This window comes from Solanum dulcamara, chromosome 8 (genome assembly GCF_947179165.1).
Source record: "Solanum dulcamara chromosome 8, daSolDulc1.2, whole genome shotgun sequence".
NCBI lineage: Eukaryota > Viridiplantae > Streptophyta > Magnoliopsida > Solanales > Solanaceae > Solanum > Solanum dulcamara.
In genome coordinates this window covers 24,113,656-24,129,914 of record NC_077244.1, presented here as the reverse complement: position 1 = coordinate 24,129,914, position 16,259 = coordinate 24,113,656, and the positions used below count along the sequence as shown (strand labels likewise).

Below are 16,259 nucleotides of genomic sequence, written 5' to 3'. Positions count from 1 at the left end.
TAACTTTCCAGCATCTTAGGTTACAACTTAGTATCAATGGAATCTATTTCCTTAGTCGTTTCCCCGACTAGTTTTGTTATTCGCTAAGGCGTCGGCGAAAATTGGGCAGCACCTCCCCTGTAATGTGCCCTACCCAAATTTCCAATTAGGTCCCTAAGACCTACAGCCAACCAACAACAACAACCTGCAGCAATTCATACCAACAATATAGAGCATAAACTCCAAATGACTTATTCGAAAATACGATATCAAAATAGGGCGTCTAGCCTTTATTTTGTGACGCCTTTAATTATACGTAACGAGGGGTCATGTGGATTCGACCAGCAGCACCCTAACCCACATTAGGACATATTCAGGCCCTGCAACAACAAGCCACACCCCTGCAGAGCAACTCACAAGAACGATACTTTATTTCGATGACAATTCACTTCTAGTGACTCCAATTTAGTTTATTTCGAACATCGAGCATTTCTACGACATTCTTAAACTTCCATCAGCATACAAGGGGTGTAATACACCATATAAAAATATCATAAACTCCAATTTAAAAAGGAAAGGCCTTACCTTAAGTTAAACTTGTCAAACTCGCCAAAACTATCCAAAATGTGAAATCTGGACAGCTTACTGTTTTACCTCGTCGCTTCGTTTCGAAGTTGTAATGGAGGAAAACAGGATTTACGTCCTTTATGAAAGTTATAGACATATGTATTAGGGTCTCAAGAAATTTAGAATCATCCCTACATCAATTTTGTACAAAAATATATGACCAATATACTTACAGCTGTCCGTGTAGAATTTCCAAAACCAAATCTGAGCAGTACCTCCTCTACACTTCATCACCATTTTTCGAGATGATACAAGTTAAACTGGATTTTGGAGTATTAATTAAAGTTATAGAACCATGCAATACCTTTCCAAAACATATTAAATCACTTGAAATGAATCTGTACACAAGAAGTTATACTAATATTACTAACGACAGTCCCTTCCAAAAACGGGTTTGTTAATTAGTTCTTAATATTTTCTCCTTCAACTTTCTCTTATTTCTTTCCAAGTGTAAACTGAAACCATGGTCCCGTAGGCATCATAATATACATATATACACCTCCACGTAATTGAGGAACACCGTAGATAATTAATTCACGGAGGAAAAATTGAAGAACTTACCTTTAATTCCTCAAAATTGTGGCTGCCTTGTTCCTTGTGTTCTTCACGTTTTTTTCCTTTCTTTTGGCTGTGGATTTGGATGAAACAATGTGACTAAGAGTCACTTAACACATATATATTCACCTCTTTAGAAGGTGCCACGTGGCATCCCCCTAGGGTGACACGTGGCAGCTTCCTAGGGTGCCACCTCAACTTATTCGGCCAATCACATGCTGCCATGTGGAAGTGGGGTCCATCCCAAGTAGGTGAGTCACCTGTCTGCTTGTCACCTCCTTGCTTCACTTTCGTAAGTTCAGAAACTAGTTTTTTCTCCCTCTCGTAGGTTCGTAATCTCGTCTTATTTTAAGAGCCTATGTAACCCATGCTACCCAAGCTTGGTATGTACTCTAATAGCTTAAGTGTGTAAGACTTCCAAGTTAGTAGCTTACGTAGATAAATCAAGTCCTACGACCCATTACTTGGCCTCCAATTCCTTCCGGACTCTTATGATTTTATCTCCAACCTTCTCTGGTATGGGGTATCACATTCTCCCTTCCTTAGATCCGTTTGATAGTGTCGTAACTTAAGTGGCTCACATACTAGCTTCTAAGTAACTTAAGGGACATTCCGAGTTCAAAGATGTGGGGTGTAACAAGTTGTAGGGGTAATTCCATTCATAAGCATTCGAGTATGATTCATGGCTCTTATTCACTTCTGAATGTTAAGACTCTTAAAGTAGTTAAGCTACTACCCTCGAGCCTTCTATATGTTGAATAGTATTTGGATGTATAAGCTCCTACTCCTAAGGATTTTACGATGATAAATGTCTCTGATTCCATAAGTTGTTTAGCATTGTCTTGATATATGTCTATAATTTCTGAGGCTCCATTTGATATGACCCCTAATGACATTTAGAGGGTACTTGAGATGATTACTACCCTAATCTTCAAGTGATGGTTCACTTGACTATTTTATTGAGTCTCAGATGATGATTTAATTTGCATATGATTACTCACTACTCTACTCGTGCATACTGTTAATACATCATTCACCGTGTCCCATAATGGGTCGGGTATGTTATCGTGCATAGCTTCACTACCTCTTCACTGAGTCCTAGGCTGGGTATGATATATGTATATGATGATATGATGATGGCACCTATTTCCTCACTAGAGGGACGGGTACGATATGATATATATGATGATATGATGATGGGACCGAGTCCCATGATGGGCCGAATATGGTATTAGTGTACACTACATCTTCATCGAGTCCCTCACTAATAGGCCGGGTACGGTATATATATGCGTATGATAATATCATGAAATATTTTGTAAAATTGAGTCCCACAACGGGCCGAGTATGGTATGTGAGGATGATATACATGACTTCATTTAATAAGATCCAGCTACAGTGATTTGTTAATTATTATACTTGTCTCCTGCATCCCTACTTCAGCTGTAATCTCATTTATGCTATGTTATGCTTTATATACTCAGTCCATGTATCGTGCTGACCCCCTATCTTTGGGGGCTTAGTTTCATGCCCACAGGTACCAATGTTCATTTTGGAGATCCACCAGCTTAGAATTTTCACTCAGCTATTTTGAAAGTGCTTCACTGTCCCAGAGACTAGCTTTTTGGTACTGATCTTCTAACGTATATATTCGTTTATTCAGGGGTATGGTAGGGACTTTGTCCTGCCATATGATACTGCTAATACTCTTAGAGGTCTGTAGACATATGTGTATGGGTTATATGTAAGTTTGGTTCAGCTATGTCTTTATGATGTGTTGTAAATGTTAATATGTTATGAAAACCTTATCAGCTTGCGTCCCTTTCATGATATGATCAATGGTAACTCCTTAGGAGATAAATTAAAGAGGCTATATGTATATGGGAATGTTATGACCCAGTGGGGTTCTTTTGTATAGTATTACATTTTTCCTAGTTCGACTTGGCTACAGTTGATAGATATGTATACGGGAGTCCAGATCGGACCCCAGTCACGGCCTACGGTGTTGGGTCGTGAAAAAAGTAATATTGGAGCAGTTAATCCTCGGAGTGTCTATAGACCGTGTCTAGTAGAATCTTCTTTATTGGTGTGTTGTGTACCACATCTATAAACAGGAGGCTACATGACATTTAGGATGTTACCTTTTTTCGTATCAAAGATCGTGTGATAGAGATGAGCTATAGGAAATGAGATTCCTTATACTAACCTCTGATTGCAGCAGAAAAACGACACCTATAGAAGAAGGTGATTGATGATGTTGGAAGTTACAAAGTACACAGGTAAGCAACGACATAAAAAATATATGTCGGGTAAGGTATTGAAGTACGATGGAAATGTAAGGTTGAAGATTGAAAGGGAAGTAAAAAGGGAAATGTAACAGGTGCAGTTTGAGTTGACTATACGAGGTAAGTTCATTATTTTCATACCATCGTTGATATTGGGAGCCCTGTGTGGCTGTTATATGATATGGTACATATATATATCTTTATATATGTTGGCTCTGTGAGGCACTGTTGGTATTATCGCATCCTATTTTCGAATTGGTCAAAATAGTTCACAATATAAAAATGGCTATACTTCTGATTTCGAAAATGTTTAGAGTCGTCACCTAATTTTAAGAAAAATATTAGCAAAACCATTTTAAAAAATATAAACGTAAACTCTGTTTTAATCTACGAAACCGGTGAGATTCTAAGTAAGGATTTTGATTACTCGAGGGGAAGGTGTTAAGCATCCCTCAGAGCCTATCCGAAGATAGTCCTTAAATTTAATTTTTTTAAAAATAATTAGGGATATTTTAATTATTTATTTACTTTAGAAAATATTGATAAGAAAAGTTTTATTAATTTGCGAAAGAGGATAAAATACAAGGCATGTTATATATATGTTTACAATATCCATGAAAAATTAAATAGTAATATTTATTGTAAAAAATGAATAAAAGTTAAAAATAAATGTATTTGAAATATGTGAAAATTTATAATCTCTATATATGTAGAAGTTAAGTTTAAAAGGTACGAGAATTTGTTACTTTATTATCTAGAATTAAGATGAAAAAAAATAAATAAATAAAAGACAATAGATGGGTGTCAAATAGAGCCATATATGTATTGTATGATAAATATGATTTGAATAAATAATTGATAAAATGGAGTTTTCATAAGTAAAAAAAAATAGTATATAAGTGTTAAAATATTATGTAAAGTTTATGGTCTCACATAGATTTACTATAAAAATAAATTATGCATATATATGTTGTTTGAAGCTTATAAGATCTTATTATTTTATTTACGTGTAGGGAAAAAAATAATAATAGAAATATATGTAGTGAAATAATGTGTGTATTAAAGTGTAAGAGTTTACAAAAAAAATGAAAATAGCATTGATAAAAGGGAGAGTAGATATATAAAAATATGTTATGTGTAACAAAGTAATACATCAAGCATAGTAAAAATTAGTGTAAAAATAAAATAAAATAATACCTTATATGTATGACATATATATGTATATACCTTGCATTTTGAACCCGTTATAAATATGAAATCTTAAAAAAATATATTAAGAAAATAACATACTTGACCTATATTTATCTAAAAAAGTGGTAATAAATCAGATTTTTGACAAAAATAGATGGTTATTTAAAAGAACCAAATTATTGGGGACCAATTCCATGGTTAATTAAATTTTGCAAATAAAATACATGGCCAACTGCTATCTTCATTTAAAGTGTTTCTTATTCTTTTTACTTAAGTTAAAAATCTAAAAGATATTGATAAGTAAACAAAACATTCAACTATTTTCAAAGAGTATAGTTTTATATTTTATTATTCTAAACATACTATTAAGCTCATTAACAAATAATATTAGCTCACATAAAAAAAAAAAAAAAGAGATTAGTTTCAATATCACATTTATGTAAACATATATATAAACAAATTAATGTATCAAGAGATATATAATCAAAGGGGTAACGAGGAAGGCCAAGGAATGTCGACTCCGAATTTACAAGACTTCGAGCTCGGTGATAATCCTAATAGCTGTTGGCCCAATATTTTAGGCCAGAAAGATTTTAAATTAGGAACTCCAGCCCTCCGGTTGTACATGAAACATAAGAAGAGAAAAATGAGAAAAGATAAGGAGTATATGTAAGAATCAATGCATTCAATATTGAACTCAAATATACGATGTCAACAAAATCAATAGAAGTATATTCAACTGTACCAAGCAAATAATAATTTCATAGTTGATCATTTTTGGATAAATATATATAAATATCCACAACGGGCAAAAATTAAGGCAACAAAGCATAGTTGACGCTTAAACTTTCAAGCTATCAAAACCTTTTAAATCACTGATCATTCCAAGCATACAATTACCAATTTGTCATTAAAGAAAAAAACAAAACAAGAGGATAGTCTTAAACTTAGAATGACATTTAAGGAGGAGCCAACGCTTTACAAAAACAAAATAATGCAGTATACAGAACAGTGAGGGTTATAGGGATGTGTAAAGAAATTTTCATCCTACTTATTCCCACCATAGAGCTAAATGATAATTTCTCAAATGAAGTGGTAATATGCAGATCCATAATAGCTTTTAAAACCTTAATATCCAGCAAGATACTTGAGATGAAAAATATAGGGACGGGGTGAACTCAATTTTAAAACATTCAAAAACCTATTATTTTTTTTTGAAGGTAAGATCGAATGGACTTAAAAAATCAAGAATCAGAGGGAATGAATTTGATGTAAAAAAAACCAGACTTGAATCCTGATAAAAAAGGTCATATCAGGGTGTTTTAAGACGTATGACACTACACGATATTATGGATCAAGAAGACAAGGCAAAAACAAATGAATCATGCTTGACCTATGTTCAACAAATAACTAGAATTACATAAGTTCAATATAATAGATGATGGGTTTGTAATAAGCCAAAGTCATATTCAAAGTAGTCAAAATAGAGGCATCTTACTGATGAACAGGAAACTTGAATATGATTATAATCTCTAACTATTCACACAGCTCATTTACTCAAGAAATGCTAGTCATTTAACATGTTCTGACTTCATATAAATAAATAAAAAATTCACCAAAATGCTCAAAACTTTTCAAGAGAAATCAAAACAAATGCAACCATAAGATGCAAGGTTTGGGGGTAAGATGTGCTATCTTATGGGAGGCAAGCCTATTAGGACTTAACAGAGATATCACATTTCAGATTTTTTACGATTCATTCGACCTCCCAGACTTAACTAATTCAAAGGGGAAGCTTAGAAAGATCAGCTCGAGTGGAAATCGAAATGAATATCGCTTGATGAGACAATTAGGTGTATTAATGACCCAGCAACACAATAATACTAGAGTGGTGATGCTGAGTCAAGACCATAGCGATTAAGTCTTTGAGTACAGCTGAACTGAAATAGTAAGAGATTCAAAAATACAAGGATGAAAGCCAAATAAGATTTGAAATCTTGATGCTAGGAGTTGGATAGGAATATACAGTCATATAGATTAATGGTAAAAGACTTGCAATAACAGTGTTCATATGAGAAAAGATTCAACATTTCAACCTTTGCAAATAATAGAAGATCAAACTATTAATTAAGCCTAAAAAAGAACAAATTCTTATTGGCTATAACTGAAAGAACCAAAAAAACATAATATTGAGATATAACCAGCTGAAGAAATAAAATAAATCTACACATAAGCAATAAAATATTATTTATTTTAGCCTTAACAGCAAATCAATTCTGAATTCAAGATACAGACCGTACAATTAATTCACAAGCAAAAACAAAAGAAGGTATGAACAGTAACAGACCCAAATGATCTAATAGCCCATAATTTGTTCTAAGGCTAGAATAAAGCATATATCAGACTTTAACTCTACATCATTCATAAATGAACTAAGCTAAACATAAAGAAATAATTATGAACATACCTACTATCGACTAACTATTTAAGCATGCTAGCATAACATGGAGATATATATTTAGAGGCAGAGAAATCGAGACAGAGAAACACAAACTAAAATCACCTTAAACTTAAATTTAAGTTACATAAAACACCTAAATAATATAGAGGAAAAAGAAACTCATATAGGGGTAGGATTTACCTTGTGTTGGACAGCAAACTAGGGATTTTTGTCAAGAATTTCCTTTTGAACTCTTTTCCGAACTTGAATTCAAAGCAAAAATAAAAGATATAGTGATTTTTTTGAAGTTTCAAATGGATTCTTAGATGTCGATTCTTTTCTCTAGGATCTCTCTGTTCTTCTTTTTCTTCTATGTCTATGTGTGTCTTTGGAGAGTGAAAAACCTTGTTATTTATAGGTAAAATCCAAATTTTAAAAAAAATTGATTTGAATTGAAATCAAAGGCATTTATAAGGCCAACAAGGAGAAGGTGAGAAAAGATTTCGCAGATCTTACCTTTTCTTTTTCTTTGACTGAAAGTTGCGGCTGGGAGGAAATTCCGCCGATGATGGCATGCGGATTTTTTGGGAATTGAAAGGAGAAGAAGGAGGTGGAGAAGGGGATCTTCCATCTTTTATGAGAAAAAAGGCGATGAGGAGAAGAGGGAGCGTGGGTGAAAATGGAATACAGAGAGAGAGAGAGTTGGCTGATTTTTGTCTTCTCTTTTGAGAAGATCATCCAAAATGAGAATAAATAAATAAATAAATAAATAAAATAAAAATCTTTTAGGTTCAGGGTGTGGGTAATTAGGAGTAGGAATTGTAATCTTAGCTGTTCGTCAATTTTGGTGAGCGGTTGGGATTTGATTTTAATATTTGATAAAAATAAAATGAATTGGAGTGATTAAAATATGGATTTAAGATTTGACATTGGGTCATATTGAATTTAAATTACGTTAAAATTAAAATGAATTAAATAAAAAGAATTATACTTAAAAATAAAAAATAGAGAATTTTTTTTAATAGATTGCTATCTAATTAATAACGATAATATATATATATATATATATATATATATATATATATATATATATATATATATATATATATATATATATATATATATATATAGTCATATTCTAGTCAATTATAAACCAAGTGGGAACTATTCTCTGGTTCCAGAACAATCAGGTATTCATGTGACCCCTCTGCAAACAGAAGATACATCCAATGAAATTCAGGCCACACCTCTCCAAATTCATGATTTATCCAATGAGAGGCAGGTGCTTAGTAAAGAAGACAGTTCAGAAGACTTGTCTGATGAATATAGGGTCACTCATTCTGAAGATGAGGAAGATCCTGACCAGTGGGAGGATGAACAACAGGAAAACCAACAGGAAGCATTCAGATCCACTATGACAGCCTTACTACAGAAAGAAAATCAGCAAGAAAAGGAGAAGAATGAGCCACCATCCAAAAGTAAGCAGGAAAGGAAGAAGAGCAAACAAAGTTTCATCAGCAGTTCAGATAATGTTGCTTTCAAAAGCAACATCAACACAAGGTCTAAATCCCACAAATTATGATGATTAGTACACTTTGCTGGAATGCAAGGAGTATTGATACTCAAGGTGCCTTAGACAGACTACAAAGGTTGAAAGACTACCACAAGCTCTCTATGATTGCAATACTGGAACCTTTCTCCAACATATCACAACTCCACTTTTACAGAATTCAGCTAGGTATGGATAATGCCATGTCCAACACCAACAGCAAAATATGGTTATTTTGGAATAAAGACTGTGTGTGTAATCTTTTGGATCAGGATGAACAGCAGCTTACCTGTAAGATCAGTCATGCAGCTTGGCCTAAACAATATCTCACAACCTTTGTATATGCCAAATGCAAAGACTACATGAGAAGAGATCTATGGGACAAGATGCTGCAATTCTCTGATAGAGAAGAACCTTGGTGCACCATTGGAGATTTCAATGTAATTACTCATGTTGAAGAGAAGATGGGGGGCCAACCTTACAACATGAACAAGAGCTTTGAGTTCATTAGTGTCATAGAAGCCTGTGGACTCACTGATCTTGGTTTTCATGGACAACAATTCACATGGTGCAACAAGAGAGATGCAGATGCCAGAATATGGAAGAGACTTGACAGGGCCATGGTCAATGATGCTTGGTTAGAGGCCATGCCTGTGAGCACTCTTAATCACCTGGCCTCCACAGGTTCTGATCACTGTCCTCTCCTTTTGGAATGTACTGAAAGACAAAGTCCTACCATCAAATATTTCAAGTTCTTACACTGTTGGGCTGAAAATGAAAACTTCATTGATACTGTAAGATCTTGCTGGGAAAGACCTGTGGATGGAAATCCAATGAGGACTTTCCATCAAAAACTGAAAAGAGTTTCTAATACCCTTAGCCACTGGTCTAGAAAGCAATATGGTGATATATTTGCTTCAGTTAAAGAATTTGAGGAACAGGTTATACAAGCTGAAGAGAATATCATCAATGACAATTCTGAAGATAATAGAGCCAAATTGAATCAGATAAATGCCCAGTATATTAGATATTTGAAGATAGAGCAGTCCATCTTGAAACAAAAAACTCAATTGCATTGGTTCAAAGATGGAGATGCCAATACCAATTACTTCCATGCCATCATCAGAGGGAGAAGAAGAAGGTTGTTCATCCATCAAATCAGTGATGAACAAGGAAACTCTATCCAGGGTGATGACAATATTGCAAGTGCAGCCTGTGCACACTTTGAGAAACTTTTTACTGCTGAGGAGAAACAAATCAATGAAGATGTGATTAAATGCATCCCAAGGATAGTTACTGATCAGCAGAATGAATTATTACATTCCATACCTACAAAGGAGGAGCTAAAGGAGGTAGTATTTTCTATGAGTCCTACTTCTGCTGCAGGGCCAGATGGCATGAGTGGTAAGTTCTTTCACTCATGCTGGGATATCATTTGTGATGATCTACTGAAGCTGGTGCAGCACTTCTTCAATGGTCACTGTATTCCCAAGTACATATCACATGCTTGTTTGGTTCTACTTCCTAAAACTGAACACCCCAACAAACTGTCAGAGTACAGGCCCATCTCCCTCAGCAACTTCACTAGCAAGATCATATCCAAGCTCCTCTGTCTCAGACTTGCTCCTATTCTACCTCAGCTCATTTCTGACAATCAGTCAGGATTTGTTAAAGGAAGGAGTATCTCAGAAAATATAATGCTGGCTCAGGAGATTATTCACAACATTAAGAGGCCCACAGTTGGGGACAATGTAGTGATTAAGCTGGATATGGCCAAGGCATATGACAGGGTCTCTTGGTCCTTCACTTGTATGGTCATGAGAAGGATGGGATTTGGAGAAGTCTTTATTGATATGGTATGGAGGATCATGTCTGACAACTGGTATTCAGTCATCATCAATGGGGTGAGACATGGTTTTTTTCATTCAACAAGAGGTCTCAAGCAAGGAGATCCATTATCACCTGCCTTATTCATTATAGGAGCAGAAGTGTTATCCAGGATGCTGAATAATCTTAACCAACACTACCTATATACTGGATTCCATATGGAAAGAAAGGGTCCACAAGTGAACCACTTGAGCTTTGCAGATGATGTGATCATCTTCACTTCTACAAACAACTTTTCCATGACTCTTATTACCAAGACTTTGAAGGTTTATGAAACAACTTCAGGCCAGCTAATCAACAAGGACAAGAGCCAGTTCATGCTTCCTCTTAATACCAATCCTGATATTATTGATAGGATAGGCAGGATCACAGGCTTCAAGTGCACACATGGTCCCATTACTTACCTGGGCTGTCCACTTTACATTGGACGACAGAGAATCATATACTATACAGGTATGGTGTCCAAAGTTATAAGCAAAATTAGAGGCTGGCAGAATAAAATACTGAGCTTTGGAGGCAGAGCAACTTTGGTGAAATCAGTGCTGCAATCTTTACCAATCTACTTGTTATCTGCGATCAGACCTACTGCTACAACTATCAATCAGATTAAAAGCCTCATAGCTAACTTTTTCTGGGGGTGGGACAAAGAGAAGAAGAAATATCATTGGGCATCATGGGAGACTCTCAGCTATCCTGTGGAGGAAGGGGGTATTGGCATGAAAAATATACAAGATGTGTGCTTAGCCTTACAGTACAAACAATGGTGGACTTTCAGATCCAAAAAGACACTATGGGGAGAGTTTCTGAAGGCTAAGTACTGCCAAAGAGCTAATCCTGTTATAAAAAAATGGAACAACGGTCAGTCTATTATGTGGAAGCACATGATGGCTAATAAAAGTGATATTGAGCCGCATATACACTGGCACATCAACTCTGGTACATGCAGCTTCTGGTGGGATGATTGGCTGGGTATTGGCCCCCTAGCTTATCATAACAACCATCTACCTAGACTCAACAATAGTAGAGTATCTGATTACATGGAGAATGGGGAGTGGAATGTGCAAAAAATCAGAAAATACGCCCCTCCTCAACTGGTGCAGCAGATACTAAGTACTGAGGTAGACCATCATTCTAACACAGATGATCAAGCTTGCTGGAAGTTGACTTCACATGGTAACTTCACTTCTAAATCAGCTTGGGAAATAGTTAGGAAGAAAAGAGCCAAGACCCTGATTGATAGATGCACTTGGCATGCTAACATTCCCTTCAAAGCATCTTTCTTACTATGGAGAGCTGTGAGACAGAAACTCCCTACTAATGATAAAATTGTCCAGTTTGGAGCAGCACCAGCAGCATGTTCTTGTTGTTACAGACCAGGATTGGACAATGTAGATCACATATTTGTTTCTGGAAATTTTGCCAAGCATATTTGGCAACAATTCTCTAGCTCATGGGGAATAATCCAAGGGACCTGCTCACTGAGAAGCATACTGATGAAGTGGTGGACTGCCAAGTCCAGTAATGAGGCTCAGAAGCTCATATTGCAGGCCACTCCTATCTTTGTATGTTGGCATTTATGGAAGAATAGATGTGCAAATAAGTATGGAGGAAAGAATTCTAGTACTAAGAAAGTTAAATTCTCCATAGTCAAGGACCTTTACATGCTGATGCACACTGCTTTCCCCTACATTAAGTGGCCACAGAGCTGGAAGGAACTGGTTCCTATGTTAGAACAGTGTCAACAAGACATGAGAGTGACCAAAGTTATGTGGATCAGACCTCCACCTTCCATTGTGAAATTGAATACTGATGGGAGTGCATTAGGCAACCCTGGGAAAATTGGAGCAGGGGGAATATTAAGAGACCACAATGGTAACTTAATATATGCCTTTGCAACTCCACTAGGACTGGGTACTAATAACCAAGCAGAGGTGCAGGCAGCAACTATTGGTCTCACTTGGTGTCTTCAACATGGACATAATAGAGTGATATTGGAAGTTGACTCTGAATTATTGACTAAGTGGCTGAAACAAGACCTTAAGCCACCTTGGAGCATCCATAGATATGTTACAAAGTTACAATTCCAGGTCCAACAATTGGAATTTTTTCAGTGCAAACATATATTCAGAGAAGCAAACCATCCTGCAGATACCTTATCAAAATGCAGCCACATGTTCAATGATACACAACACTTCTACAACCTCCAGCAGCTACCACAGGAAACAAAAGGTTACATCAAGATGGACAAGCTAGGAATGGCAAGTTTCAGAAGGAAAACTCTGAAAAGAATCAAACTATCCTATTGACTGATCTCATCCCCAATGTGTAATAGACTAAGTAACTGTATTTTGTTTTACTTCTTCATATTCCACCTAGTTATTTCTTATTGTAAGGGGAGAGTCTCCCTTGTTTATTGCTTCAGTAGAAATAATATCACAATGCTAGAAGTAAAAGATAGAGTAGGAGTGCCCTCTGCACATCTGCACCCTCAAAGAACAAGAACTTCCACCTATCACAACACTCAAGAGCATACAGCAACAACAACCCAGACCAGCAACACAACATCACACACATGGATCCACACTCAACAACCATCAAAAAGGAAGCTTAAGTTCCAATTATGTTTATTGTTGGGTGCCTCATTGTTCAGGTATCATGCAACTTTGAGCCATGGGGTGGAGTTGCAGCAGCTGAGCAACAACACATGGAGCAACTACAGTACATCAACAGCAGGTGGAGGCTCATTCAACTCTAGGAGTTCCCTTCTTGTTGGTTTTAATTTTGCAGGAACAATGTTTAAGGACCAACAACCCACTATAGACCTGCATCAACTAAACAACATCAATTGCAAAAGCTCCATTACATCAGCAGAAGTGAATGTCACTAATCATCAGCAGCAGCAACCTAACATCAACAACATAAGTCAGAGGAAACCTCCAACACTAAACAAGTACATCAGGCAACACCAAGAGAACCCCAAATTGGGCAAGATTACAGCAAATACACCTCCTGTAGAGCCCAAGAAGTTTCAACTCAAATGGATAAATAGAGACGTTAGTCGAGCGACCTTGAAAAAGTTGGCCGACTTAACTCTCAAGATGGAGCAAGTCTCAATTTGGAACTTCCAACTTGTGGAAAAGGCCTCCAAAAGTTGCAGGACAACAGAAAATACAGTAATTGCAAAGCCCAAGAAGTTTCAACTCCAACGAACAATCAAAGACGTTAGTCGAGCGACCTTGAAAAAGTTAGCCGATTTAAGGTTTGTGCATGTTTGTTTTTGGTATTGCAGGCTTGGTTCTATGCATTTGCAGATAGCTGGAGGTACACTAAAACATGGAACACTAGGAAACATGTTCACAAGCCACAACACACAACAACTCCAACAACATGCAGCATACAAGGAGAAACTACATGCCTACAATGGACATTCAGAACTACAGCACAGTTTTAGCTGTGCAGAAGTCCTGGAGGTAGTTTTCCTCTGGTTGTTTTACTTGTGCAGGTTCAATACACAATTGAAATCTCCAAGAACAAGGTCTACAGCAGGGCATGTTAGGACCTCTCTTCAGCCTCCCATTCAAGCCAACTTCTTCCCTGCAACACCTGTAACTAAGCTACAGCAGAGAATGAAGTGCAGGGTGAGTTGCACCATGTGGACCTGTCCAAAGGCCTCCAAACTTTGCAGGATGGCAGAAAATAAGGTAGGGACAAGTCCCAAGAAGTTTCAGCACAAACGGACAATTGGAGACGTTAGGCGAGCGACTTTGAAAAAGTCAGTTGCCTTAGGCCTTGAGAGGGTGCCTTTTTTCCAACTTGTGCAAAAAATCACCAAATCTTGCAGAACTAAAGAAAGGACTGTTTGTGCATATCTCAAGAAGTTTCAACTCAATCGGATAATTGGAGACGTTAGTCGAGCGACGTTGAAAATCCTAACAGACTCCAAAGCACTCTTGGAGGTCCTTTCCTTGTTGCTAGCTGGTGCAAGTTCTTTCTTGCCTTTGGTTATTTGTTGTATTGTTGTAGGTTGCTGGATTGATTCATCAACATGCACTAACAACAACTACATAGAAGACACCACAGATACAACCATCAACTCCAAGACCCCTGTCTGTCTGGTTGGTTTTTTGTTTTTCTGTTATGGTGCAGGTACAACAACTGATGGGAAACCCTGGCAGATGAAAAGCATCAACAGAGAGACAACATCCTTCCAAGATAGGACCTCACCAACACAGCATCCCTACACCCATACACATTCCATTCCTGCAAAACCTGTAGCAGATCCACTGCTTCCAAAAACTCTTGAACCTCCTTGCTCCTTTAATTGTTATGTGCAGGCACATAAGATAACCTCAAAGGAGTTGCTCAATCCTTCTTTGAAGACAACAAGAAGCTGCCTACAGGTTTGCAACAAACACCACAACTATCACACTTGGTTGTCTATTTGTTTGCTTGTTTGTGCAGGTAAACAAAGTCACAGACAAAGGGACATAACAACCACAATTGCAAGGGCCTCACCTACTCCCACCAACTCTCCATGCATACATGTTTTATACCTTCAACACCTGCAGCAGCCTCCTTTCATCCAAGTATTTTGGAACTCCTTGACTGCTTTCATTGTTGAGAAGACAAGAAGATGGAGCACCAACAGACACAGCACCTTCAGACATACATTTAAGCTAGGGATTCAACACATACTCTGTCTCTCAGCTTCCTTAACTACAACCCCAAGAAAGCTGGCTGCTATGGCTCCATTTATTTCCTATCATTTCACCCCCCTTAGCTGCTATTGTTGTTGCTACATAACTCCTTGGACCTACTTGGTACGATATGACTAAAAAGGGCAAAGATGAAAAGAATTTCCTCAACCCATGCGAGATAGAAGGTTCGTATACTTGTTCTTCTCAATGTAGCTATGCCTGAGTCGTAGCATAATTGAATAGGACTAGTGTAAGTTACTTTCTTGTATTCTCATGGAAGGGGAGAGTCTCCCTCATTTATGCTTTCTTAGTCGAATTGTATCAGGAGGAGTCCTCTCATAGGTTTACTGCTTTCTAGTTATAGTTAGCCCTTTTTGTATTGGGGATGAGTTAGCCGACCTTAATAGGTTAGCCGACTTATGAACCACCATAGGATCGGAGGTAAGGTTTATGTCCCCCTCCTTGTATTTTTATTTTTGATTATTTATGTTAAGGCTTGGGGGTGTTGCTTAACCCCTGACTGTGCACGAGAGGTGGGAGCCTCGTGTAGGGTCTCTTCCCAAAAAAAAAAAAAAAAAAAAAAAAAAAAAAAAAAAAAAAAAAAATAGTGTTGAAAAGAAATCATGGGCACGTCACTTTAATGAGAAAATAAAAAAAATAAGTTTTAATAATTTTTATTTTTTATATCAACAACCATCATTGTATTAAAATATTAGTTATAAGACATCATGATAGTCACAACTTGCTGAAGAATCCCAAAGTAGATTTATTTTTTAAATTAAAGGACTTATGAATGATTTTTAAAGATACGGTGGTGAAATATCCACTGTTTATGGGTTTATTTTTTTTTTCAAGTAGGGTTAACGTGCAATCGTAAAAGGGAGGTTCCTCTTACTTATGTGTGTGTATATGTATATATATATATAAAATAAACTTAATTAAGTAATATTTTACATATAAAGAAAAATACATACTAAATAAACACGTAAAATATTTGAACGTATGAAGCTTCTTAAAAAATAAAAAATAAATATAAATAGCAAAAATAT

The 16,259-nt window shown here is 36.5% G+C and overlaps 1 protein-coding gene and 1 long non-coding RNA gene across 2 annotated transcripts; one reads left to right on the top strand and one right to left on the bottom strand.

Annotated features, from left to right (window-relative positions):
• Positions 1 to 5,036: 5,036 nt before the first annotated feature.
• Positions 5,037 to 7,804, bottom strand: LOC129901273 (uncharacterized). Its single transcript, XR_008769804.1, has 2 exons — positions 7,594 to 7,804; positions 5,037 to 5,250 (listed from the first exon to the last, which is right to left on the bottom strand). It is a non-coding gene; the product is annotated as an uncharacterized LOC129901273 (long non-coding RNA).
• A 162-nt stretch (positions 7,805 to 7,966) lies between these two features.
• On the top strand, positions 7,967 to 14,692 carry LOC129899852 (uncharacterized). Its single transcript, XM_055974860.1, has 11 exons — positions 7,967 to 7,976; positions 8,259 to 8,637; positions 8,805 to 9,644; positions 9,753 to 10,404; positions 10,780 to 11,150; positions 11,460 to 11,865; positions 11,961 to 12,031; positions 13,164 to 13,524; positions 13,803 to 13,834; positions 14,016 to 14,151; positions 14,660 to 14,692. Exons 1-11 carry the CDS (start codon positions 7,967 to 7,969, stop codon positions 14,690 to 14,692), a joined length of 3,291 nt encoding a protein of 1,096 aa, XP_055830835.1.
• The last annotated feature ends 1,567 nt before the right edge of the window (positions 14,693 to 16,259 follow it).

Bases quoted from the DNA above. Each gene is read 5' to 3' on its own strand.
- LOC129899852 (XM_055974860.1), top strand. The intron at 11,151-11,459 runs GTGGGACAAAGA...TGGTACATGCAG, and splicing joins ATAGCTAACTTTTTCTGGGG to CTTCTGGTGGGATGATTGGC. The intron at 12,032-13,163 runs GTAATGAGGCTC...CTCATTGTTCAG, and splicing joins GTGGTGGACTGCCAAGTCCA to GTATCATGCAACTTTGAGCC.